The 12,024-nt window shown below is 28.3% G+C and overlaps 2 protein-coding genes across 2 annotated transcripts; both read left to right on the top strand.

Moving 5' to 3' along the window:
• Nucleotides 1-899: 899 nt before the first annotated feature.
• On the top strand, nucleotides 900-1,821 carry LOC113370458 (diamine acetyltransferase 2-like). The gene is made up of 4 exons (XM_026611125.1): nucleotides 900-993; nucleotides 1,102-1,153; nucleotides 1,295-1,518; nucleotides 1,591-1,821. Exons 1-4 carry the CDS (start codon nucleotides 928-930, stop codon nucleotides 1,756-1,758), a joined length of 510 nt encoding a protein of 169 aa, XP_026466910.1. The 5' UTR covers nucleotides 900-927; the 3' UTR covers nucleotides 1,759-1,821.
• Nucleotides 1,822-4,060: 2,239 nt separating this feature from the next.
• LOC113370457 (exostosin-3-like) lies at nucleotides 4,061-9,506 on the top strand. Its single transcript, XM_026611124.1, is given in 12 exon segments — nucleotides 4,061-4,548; nucleotides 4,686-4,811; nucleotides 4,993-5,145; nucleotides 6,231-6,948; nucleotides 7,021-7,134; nucleotides 7,137-7,796; nucleotides 7,921-8,177; nucleotides 8,242-8,497; nucleotides 8,572-8,720; nucleotides 9,052-9,156; nucleotides 9,227-9,365; nucleotides 9,469-9,506. Coding segments are annotated over 11 exon segments (2,811 nt in total). The 5' UTR covers nucleotides 4,061-4,380; the 3' UTR covers nucleotides 9,332-9,365; nucleotides 9,469-9,506.
• Nucleotides 9,507-12,024: the final 2,518 nt, after the last annotated feature.

Below are 12,024 nucleotides of genomic sequence, written 5' to 3'. Positions count from 1 at the left end.
ATATCGCTATAAATGCTACAACTTTCATCGACAGTTCATATAGGTTTTCCAAGTAAAGTTGCTGTACTTACCTATAATTAGAGTTGCTTCACCATCACATTAAACAAAACTAAATTAAATTAAAAAACTTTTTTTTAATTACATAGATTATTGCCCATCAAAACAATATAATTTTTTAAGACATATGCTGGGTGTAAGTGAAATTAAAAAGATTATGTCCTATGAGATATCCTTTTTTTATTTTTTGACATCTCATTTAAGATCGTATGGAAAATTAAGAAAAAATTAATAAACTAAGCAAAAATATCTAATTGCATTTTTATAAATCACATAAATAGTCTTCTGCTTAGTTCTTAAACTTTTATGTTCATTCCATTTTTTTTTATTCATAAATAGGCACTACAATATAAAATATAAAAATATGTGTAATTACAAGATATAAATAAATAAATTTAAATTGAATTTCTAATTAGTAAAATATCATCAATGAATTATTTCTTTTTTTGTAAATTTACGTAATTAATTAATTATATACATAATTTACTATATAATTGCTTACTAAAATTTACAATGCAATACAATATTTTACTATAAGTGATATAAGTTTCTGCAACATTTATATTAAGTATTTAATATAAATTATCTAATATATACATGAATTTAAGTTAATTACATTATTAATATAAAAGCCAATTAGTCGCCAGTATAATCAATAATAATAATTGCAGTTTAATCATATATTTAATAAAAATTATAATTTTGCTGCAATTTTTTGCTTTTAACTTTACTGCTAGCTATAGTTTAGCGAATATATCTTCAAACTGCAGTTGTTATTTTTTCTTTAATTTTTTTTTATCTAGAAAATTCAAAGTACTTCAAATATAAAACAAAATCCTGCAAGAAAAATTGTGAATACCTACTTTAAAAATGGAAAAATTTAGAATTAGATTGGCCAGACCAGAAGATATGGACAGTGTCCGAGATATGATACAGGTGACTCTTAACTTGTAATTCATTATAAAACTAAAATTAAATTGAACAAAATATTCACTGAATATATAATTTTATATGAACTGATATAATTAATTATTACAAATTAAGGAATTGGCAGATTTTGAAGAAATGCCCGATGGACCCAAAATTAGTGCTGAAGGTTAGTATGGTGAATTCTATTAAATTTTAGTACATACTAAATATATAGAGTCATGCATGTCATTGCGTAGACTCTACACTGTAGAGTATGTAGATATTATATTTATTTTACTTATATATTATATTAATTTATAAAAATTAGATTTAAAGAGAGATGGTTTCGGAGATATGCCACTATTTCGTTGTTTCATTGCTGAATCTTTGGAACAATCAGATCCTAACAAAAATCTACCAATTTGTTATGCTTTAACATTTATATCTTACTCAACTTGGGAAGGAAAATCACTATTTTTGGAAGATTTATATGTTAAACCAGAATATCGAAACAAAGGCGTAGCTACGGATATGATCAAATTTTTGGCTAAGGTAATACAACGATTTACTATTTTATCATTTTTCAATTTTTTTTAAAAAGATATGTATAATTTTGATTTTTAGCTTGCTTTGAGAGAAGGTTCATCAAGATTAGACCTTCATGTTTTGGACTGGAACCCTGCTCGAAAATTTTACGAAAAAATGGGTTTCACAAACTTAACTGAAAAAGAAGGCTGGATGTTCTGTCGTCTAACCAAAGGAGCAATGGAAAAGTTAGAAAATTTACCATAACTTCATCTTATTTAATTAGTCATTTTTTATGAATGCTATCAATTGCGTAGAATAAAAAAAAATAGAGACATACACGAATTTGTATTTCCAATCGCTATATATAAATACTAGCTTCGTGGACCAGTTCCCAATGTTCAATCATTTTATATTATTACATATTTGCTAGGAAAGAATTCTAAATATAGGAAATAGGTGAAATTCCAATGATAATTGATTCGGATGCATTGGACACTTTATCCGGTCTTTGGTAGATTAGAAATTATCGAAATTGGAACGAACGTGGTACTTACCTGTAAATTTTAATAGATGTGAAAATATAACTAATTTTTATATAGAAAACGATAATCTTCAAAATTAATTCTCTAAGTAGTTACTAAATAGTTAATTTCGATCAAACAGTTTTAACAAAGTTTCTAAATTTTCCTTTCTAAGGTTTCAGTATCTTTTTATTTGCTATAGAAATGAGCAATAGTAGTTCGGCAGGAATAATTTTGGGTTTCTTATCTTGAGTAAATAAAATTTGTAATATAAAATATTGACTTGGAATATTTACAAAATACTCGTACATTCATCATCCTGGGAGTAGTAGATATTTAATTGAATACAATAAGTTATTTAAGCAATGAATGGTCAAATCGAATATATAAGCATTTTTGAATTTAAAATTATTATGAAAATGTTTATTAATTTTTAGTGATACATATTTGACGACCATATAGAAAACTTCTTGACTTATTCACAACGTGCACTATATATAAACATTTCTAAAGCTACTTGTTAAAGTATTTTAACCTTTTCCACTAGGATGCCGCCGCTCTGGCGACAAAATACGTATCAGTTTCGGAATTCCCGAGTGGGAAGGGTTAATAATACTCCAGAATAAAATTCTCAAATTTTTTTATAATTCATAATTTTTTACCATTGCACATTTAAAATTAATGAATTGCAGAAATTACTAGTTTGGGTTAACATAATTATGTTTTATTATTTTTTAAAATAATTTTGTAATTTAATTAATATTAACTTTACAAAGATTTTATATCCAAATTTGGCAATGTAAATTTTTAACGAATTTACTTTTATTCGTGTATATTGCCATCTGTTAAAAACACTTTGAGTTTTACCTCTAGCCAAATGAGCAATAGATGTCTCATAATTCAGACTACTAAAAAACCAACAGATGTTTTTAAATGAATTTTGAAATCTCTTGATAAATGCAATACAGGAATAATAATTATACAAGTAATAAAAAATAAATTACTCAATACTATATATCAAAATTTAATCTTCAAATCATGTATGTCACAGTATTATTTCAGAATGTTTCGATGAAAACGTTATGTAATATATAACTTAATGATATATGAAAATAAGTTTCATAAAAATAATTTAATTATACTTTATAGTATCCATGTTTATTTAAAGTACTTCACCAGGATCGATCAGCTTCTTTAAGTTCCTGATGTCCTCATCGGTATTCTATCACCTTGGATTGGTCCATGGTGATATCTATATTTATTAAATTTGTAATTAGGCACCGGTTTTTGATAATACCACGGTACCAATTATTGTGGTGATTTTTTTTAACCATAAATCAAAAAGTTCCAGTAGTTGTTAATGTCTCATTGATAAGGTCACTCTTCTTATCATATTGATCAGGATCAATAATATTCAATATCAGTGTCTTCTTACCAGATTTCATGGTTTCCATTGACTTTATTCAATCGGATTTTTACCTTTACCTGGATCAACGTGCAATCTTTTCATACAGTGAAAATCATCTTCAATATTACCATAAGGAGCCTCATTTGACTTCGTTGAAGTCTTTCTGCAAATATATAAAACAAGAGCAGATGTTCTCATTGATGTCCAAACATCTATAAATATAGACTCTGTTTTTTATGATTTCTTTTTTTATTTTCAATTATAATACATATTTTGTATATATCAGTCAGGCAAAAGTGTTGGCCTTTGTATGAGAGATCATACAAAATACCTGTAGATCATGTGAATTCTTTTATATGAATGATGCTATATTATGTATTATTCATTCGTTTATTCAATTTTACTTATATTTATTTTTACATTCATACTTTCTCTGATTCATTCATCTCATTTTGTTTTTATTACCAAAGTAGCATGCATAATAAGCAAAATTTACAATTGATTGGTACATAGATTCAAAAGTAGTTTTTAAAATCCGCGCCAATTTTGTTTCACGTGATAGTTCCACATTTATCCACTCCATCGTGGCGCTGAGTCACGAGTCAACATCTGTCAATGTTTATTAACAAGAAAACGTCAAAAAATGTTTTACATTTTATTTAAATTTGTTTAAAACTGTATATATTTTAAAAACATGTTTAAAACTTGTGGTTGCATAAATATTATATCGTAGTCGATCTATGAATATGGCATTCGATGTATCGTCGAAGGAAACATGCTTTTGTTTCCTTGAAAATAAAAAAATAATCACAATTTATGAATGATGTTGATATATGACACATTTACCAATGAATTTAGAAATATCCCTAATTATATATTTACATAGGCGACAAAAAAGGTTTCCAAATAAATAATGTCAAATTTTTTGAAAAGTTAATATTAGTCTGAGTATCAAAAATGAGTTCTTACGAAACTGCTACCGGATACCATCCTGTGGGAAATGGTGCTTTTACTAGAAATAATATTTGGCATTATTGCGGAAGAATGAAGCTTTCTAGGATAATATTTCTACTGATAGTTTTCTTATTAATAGTACCATTGATTACACATTATTTCCTATCAAAGGTAAAGATCCTTTTATACCAACTTACATAATATATATCATTGATTTTTGCTCGAAGAACATGCAATTCATCATATTAAATAGGTTTATTAAACTTGTCTAATTTAATACATTAACCAATGATTGACCTATTTTCCAGGTTGACTCAAAAAATGCTACTGGAATTAGTAGATTTAGCAAAATTGAAGTCGATGAATTTGATCTTTATAACACATTTAAGCCATCTGACCTGAAACAGAGGATTGATGAAATGTTACGAATAAAGGTAATAGAATATATTTCGAATAATAAAATTAAATGGTTCTTTTGCCCAAAGGCCATGAGGTCATTATAAATCAATGATTCTCGTTCCCTCCTTTCTTTATTATTACCATTACTATTTCATTACCATTACTCACTATTATATACATTTTTATATTTCGGATAATAATTATTTTTTATGGCAGGGTACTGTATCTTCAGAATTACGAGTACTGGAATCAAGAAAACAACAATTACAAATGGATGTAGTAGAATATGGAAATAAAATTAAGATTTTAAAGCAGGAGTTACAAAGGCAGCAGGCAGAGATGGAAAGACTGAAAATATCACTTGAACAAGTATGTTGATAGAATATTTTGAGAATGTTAGCCAATTTAGTATAAAATTACATAAAAAAAGGGCTCGTCAGGTTCACACGCGATTGAAGTAAAACTTATTTGCTACTGTACAAGATGGCATTTAAGTAAAAATAAAAACATCATACAACAATTTTGAATAATGTTTATTAGTAATATGGTAACACTCGTGATGCACACATTTATTAGTGTCAACCATTATACACATTTATATATTGATAAAATATAAATTATATATTTATAATAGCATTAAAAACATGTATAATATTTAAAAACAATAATATATTTAAAGTCATACTTCAAATATGACATGATCGGTTTGTCATTGTAATTAGCATTTAGAAATGAACCTTCATCAGAGAAATGAAGTAATTGCTGATTAATAACTTCTATAATATTTGTTCACACAGTGGATTACGTTAAACAAATATTGTTTTCCCAACTTCACTCATCATGTAATAATTGTGTTTGAAGAACTTCATGTAATTGAAATTAACATAAATTCATTGACTGATGTTATTTTTTTTTACTTTTTCGCTGGCGATATAATCTCATTCTTTGAACAGGTGTAATATCTGTCTTGATTAAAAAATATCATCCATTTCAATAAGTTCAAAGATTTATAGAAACTACGAATAATATAAAAATAATTTCTAATCAATATACTTGCGTTTAGTACACGGCACAAATGTTTAATTTGTTTTATTATTTTTAAAGAACAGGGTAAAATATTCTTCTGATTCAGGCATTTTTCATTAAATCAAGATTTGTACTACGATGTAACTTTAAAATGTTTATTTATCTATGCCGATTTTCTTGTTGATATCGGTACGCATACAACGACAGATCTCTATTCACATACACGACCACTATTCACAGTCGACCTGTATAAAAATGATTTCATCGAGACCGAATGACGAACAGTTCGGGTGTAAAGGAACTTCCGTTGTATTTTTACAGAATTACTTTCTAGTCGCGCCCAAAGAAGTTTTACATCAAAAATTGAAATGTTAAAGTTTTCTTATAGTGTATATAGATTTTTTTATCCTTTATTTTTTATTTCTCAGGCTCAGGTGGCGCAACAAGAAGCAGCTTTAAGAAACACTCCACAATTAAAATTACCAAAGCCATTATTACCATGGTATATACCTGAACCAATGTCACCACCAAATAGTCACTCTATGCCCTGCAAAATGTTTACATGTTTTGACCATTCTCGCTGTTCACTGACGTCCGGTTTACCAGTATATCTTTATGATCCGGATACATACACAGTTGTCTCAAAAGACTATGACGTTGATGGATTTTTGAAAACTACAATAAAACAAACTTTAGGCTACAATGCTCATTTAACTCAAGAACCTAAAGAAGCATGTTTATATTTAGTGTTAGTTGGTGAAGCTTTTAAAAATCCTTCAGAATATGAAAATAATTCAAATAATCGTACATATAAAGAAACATCATTAGATATTAATTTGCTATATAAATTACCTTACTGGGGAGCTGATGGGCGCAATCATGTTTTATTAAATTTTGCCAGGAGAGATTTAAGCATTGGATCGGGAAATGTTTTTAAAAATTTTAACACAGGCCGGGCCATAATAGTTCAGTCTACATTTACTGTGTTGAAATTCAGACCGAACTTTGATTTGGTCATTGCACCACTTCTTGGACCACCAGGAGGTGATGTTTGGCAAGAATGTACTCCAATTGTGCCAGCAAGGAGAAAATATTTATTGAGTTTTCAAGGAGAACTAAAGCCAGTAAAGGCTGATACACAAACACATAATATTGAAAATAGAGATGATGAATCACTACTTTCTGATGAAAATTTAGGACTTGTTGATAGTTCATCCATAGATAGTTTCATTTTAAAACAATTACATCATATAACTACTGGAACTACATCAGATAAATTTTTGTTTGAATTTGAATGCATTCCTGCAACAGACAAAAAACGGTGGTACCAATTAAAGATTGGTCATTATGTGGTACAGATTCTTCCAGAAGAAATATATTAAAAGACTCAACATTTGTATTAATTTTTGCACCTGGGAATATAGAATATATTTCTACAACATTACTGCAAGCTAGGTTGTATGAAGCTCTTCGTTCCGGTGCTATACCTGTGATACTAGGCGGGGATCAAATAACTCTGCCATTTGCTGAATTTGTTGACTGGAAAAAATGTGTACTTTTAGTACCTAAAGTACGGGTTACCGAGTTGCATTTTCTTTTAAGAGCAATTCCTGATGGTGATTTGCTGTCGATGAGACGACAGGGGCGAATGGTTTGGGAGAGATATTTTTAAGTTCAAGTAACTGTAGACACTATAATAGCTGTTATAAGAAATAGATTAGGGATTCCAGCCAAGCCCATTTCGAGTGTACCCAGTGTTAGTGTTTTTAATTCTAGTTTTACTCCTATAAAAATAGCACCAGTGGAATCTGATCCTGAAAATAAGGAATCTTTAGGACCAATTGAGCCTCCACATCCTAGTCCTAGTTATACAAGAAATTATACAGTTATGTTAACACAAGAATATGAAATGTGGAATGTTTGGGGCGATCCATTCAATTTATATCCACAAATTCCATTCGATCCTGTTTTGCCATCAGATGCGAAATTTATAGGTGAGATATAGTTTTACACTTATTTTTAAGTTGACTTTATATTTAGCATCCCAAATGAGAAGGTTTACCAGAAAATCGATTTGGTCATTTACGTTTTTAGATTTTAATCTTTAATATATTTCAGGATCCAATTTAGGCTATCGGCCAATTGGGAAAGGAGCTGGAGGTGCAGGAAAAGAATTTTGTGAATCGCTTGGAGGGAATCATCCTCGAGAACAGTTTACCATAGTAATCCTCACTTATGAAAGAGAACAGATATTAATCAGTTCTCTTAATAGACTGGATGGCTTGCCTTATTTGAATAAAGTAATTGTGGTATGGAACAGTCCAAAGCCGCCGCAGGAAGAACTGAGATGGCCAGATATAGGAGTTCCTATACATGTAATAAAATATAATATAATTGGTTTAAAATATAAATTATTTATCTGATTCATTTATTTTATAGTTTGCAAAAACCACCAAGAACTCCTTGAACAATCGTTTTCTGCCATTCGAAGAAATTGAGACTGAAGCCGTTTTGTCTGTTGATGATGATACTGCGATCAGACAAGATGAAATCATTTTTGGTTTTCGTGTTTGGAGAGAACACAGAGATAAAGTTGTTGGTTTTCCTGGAAGATTTCATGCATGGGACTTAAACAATAATAACGGTTGGCTATATAATACAAACTATAGTTGTGAACTGAGCATGGTTTTAACAGGTAATTTGATATTTTATTTGAGGTATAGGTTTTATTAAAAGTTCAAGATTTAAATTTCAAATTTTATTTTTCAGGTGCTGCTTTTGTTCACAAATATTATTTATTTATGTATTGGAATTGGATGCCACAAGCAATTCGAGATATGGTGGATGAGTATATGAATTGTGAAGACATTGCAATGAATTTTCTCGTATCACATATTACTCGAGCACCTCCTGTTAAGGTTAGCATATATTCAGGTTGAACAATAAAATATGATTATAATACTTTTGTAATATTTATCGGTATTTAAATCGGCGATTTTCGTAGAATTTATTATATGTTAATACTCAAATTGAAAGAACTATTTTACAAATTTTCGGATACATACGCAAATATATAATTTAGCATACGTTATTATCGATGGCAAATGAATGTATGGTTTTATTAGATAATCTATTACATTAATTATTAGAATTATTATTATAATTTTATTACGTTCATTGAATGTATTGCGTTGTTGAGAAGTTCAACAAAATCGCACATAAAATAACTCTTAACTGAAATTCGCATAGGTGACTTCAAGATGGACATTCCGTTGCCCTGGATGTTTAGATTCATTGTCTGATAGTTCTTTGCATTTTCAAGAAAGACATAAATGCATAAATTTTTTCACTAAGGTATTTAATAATCATGTAATAATAAGCTTTATTAATTTGTGTCCAATTAGTAGTAATATATTTGTTGTAGGTTTTTGGATATATGCCGTTGCTAAATACGCAATATCGTGCCGATTCTATTCTATTTAAGACAAGAATACCACATGACAAACAAAAATGTTTCAAATTTATTTAATTTTTTATAGACACATTTTGAGGACTGAAGTTATGTAAGTATAATTACTTTGTGAAATATTAATTTATCAAAATATTTATTTATGAAGCATCGTGATACCATTGTCAGCAATATGTATTTATTATGTTATTTTATAGGTGAGTATATATACTGCGAAATGAATGAAGAATGGACTAGATATTTTAGAATAATTTTATCTATATAACAAATTTTATGATAAAACTATTTTGAATAACTAATAAATGTGGTTTTACTGCATAATTTATAGATGTATATCTTGGCGGATCATCAATTTTATTTTGTATCTTATTATTATATAAGTTTTCTTTTTACAAAAGACATTTGCGATTCGTTTATTGCAAAATTGACTAATATGAAATACACGAACAAAACGGTTACATAACCAATAATAAATTTTAATTTATATGATTAAAAATATTTAGTTGGATTTGGGTGAAGAAGTTATAGTGTGATTAAAACGATGTAACTTTTACGATGAATATTATTAAAATCTAAGTTTTATACTCGTATTAATACTTAAAAAAGAACATTAAATTTTTAGGATTGTCTTTAAGCGGAATTGTCATCTTTAGCAGCTATATTTTATAGATTTTGTACTTGAATATTCTATAATTTATTATGTGAAATGTAATTTTAAAAACGGGCGCAAGAACTAATCATTTGAATAATACAGTCCATTTTGACTTATTAATTTTTTTGATAAAGGAAAAACTCAGCATCATAAATATACAAATAAATAAATATATAAAACACACACATACATATAAAGAAAATTGTCTCTAGTCTTAATTAAATTATTATTGTAAAAGACGCACCATAGACATAGACCACAATTAATACATTTTATGACATTTTTTAGTAATAAAACATATTAATAATGTACAGTTTTATCTTTAAGGAGTAAATTATTTAATTATAGGCAACATACTGTGCCATAATGTACATAAATTAAATATTAAACATATCCTTATAAACTAATGAAATTTGTTCTTATTTGACATAGCTGTTCGCTGGAATATTTTTCTCTTTAATGGCGGTACGATTGCAGATTTCAGATTCATATTTTTTTATATAGAAGAACTAATAATACTATCTGGATTCCTCTCATAAATACTTACTTAATTATTACTTAAAGATTTTGCGATAAATGTATTGTTCTATTTTACACCGTAAATACTTTGATTTTCTGCAAAACTTATGAACTTTGGCACAAAAAATGGAAAATACACGTGGGTGTGTATGTTGAAAATTGTTTATTAGTTTTGCGATTCATTGCAAATAACTGTTAACGATGAAATTTGCCGATTCTTCGGAAGCCAAATAGATTTTAAAAATTCTAAACTTGTTTAAAACATCAGTTAGGAATCTCGTTTATTAATGAAGAAGACTCTTCATAATAAGACTTATTAAATAAGTTGATAGGTTTTCTAACCAATTTTGGAAATGCTCCAAGATTCTTTTGTGATTCTCAGGTACAAACACGTCAATTTAAACAAAAATACTATATAATTTTTGCTGATACAGTAGTGCTGTGTACTGCTAATACGAGTGTTTCGAGAAAAGAGCCGCTAAAGAAGTGTTTCGTAGCTTCGACATACGAGCAAAATTCGAGATGTGAGCTTTGAGGGAGTAAGGGTTTTCTCTCTTAAGGGGAAAATATGAAAAAATTTGTCAGTTGTAACGATGATTGTCCTACCACAGAAATATTTTGGCTGTCTTAGGATAGTTAATAACTTTAGAGTTAGAAATTTCATATAAATATTATTATTAGTTTTGTAGTAAAAATTTGCCCACACGAATACATCAAGGATTATTTCGAAGTTTCAAATTTTAACTACACATTAATAGTTATTGTACAATTATATATGTTGGATTTGTCTTTTTTGCTTTTTAAACATACAAAATATTATTTACTTTTATAAGCATGGGTCCAAAGAAAAGGGCCATGTCTCTTAAGGGAGTATTCTAGTGTAGGAATTAAAAAAACGATTTTTTTTATTTCACATTTTCAAAGTTTAACTATCTAAGAATGTGGGTACGAGAAGGTTTTTGAAAATTTGAATTATTTTCGGAGATATAGGCATTTTACTGACTCGGTCTCCATACTGGTTTGGCTTCACACTAGTGATGGGCGTTGAATCAACGAACGGTTATTTTCAACCGTTTCTTCTTCGTTAACTAACTAACCGTTTCGTCGCAACGAAATAACTAGTTGAAAATCAACTGGTTTCGAAGCAGTTGAAAACATGGCGGCCAGTTAGTTTTTTCAACGATATAGGAATTCGTTCGTTGTCGAAAACGAACGTAGGCAGGTACCTGCGTCGGAAAGGATCAACTAATACTATGAAAATCGCTTATTGCTGGGCTACTGCTTTTATAATATAGCAAATGTACATGTACATCTTAAAAGAAACTTGCAACACGCGCCAAATCGTTTAATTTTAGAAAATCAGTTACATTTGTTATAGTTTTCAATGGTTAATATTTTTCATAAAAATCTCATAGCATTTGTCTTGTAATAATTTTTTTAAACTAAACCTGAAAATTGATTTTTTATTTTTCATAACATTTTATATAACTATACATTTTTATATTGCTATTTTTATATAACATGTAAATTCGATGTTTTAGTATATGGCTTTGCTGTAATGAAAATATTTAAGTTTTTTAAA

The sequence above is a fragment of the Ctenocephalides felis genome, unplaced genomic scaffold, assembly GCF_003426905.1.
Source record: "Ctenocephalides felis isolate EL2017-DRISC unplaced genomic scaffold, ASM342690v1 CF-g0.4_SCAFFOLD_01492, whole genome shotgun sequence".
NCBI lineage: Eukaryota > Metazoa > Arthropoda > Insecta > Siphonaptera > Pulicidae > Ctenocephalides > Ctenocephalides felis.
Note: the sequence above shows the minus strand (reverse complement) of the source record. Positions and strands in the feature narration are given on the sequence as shown.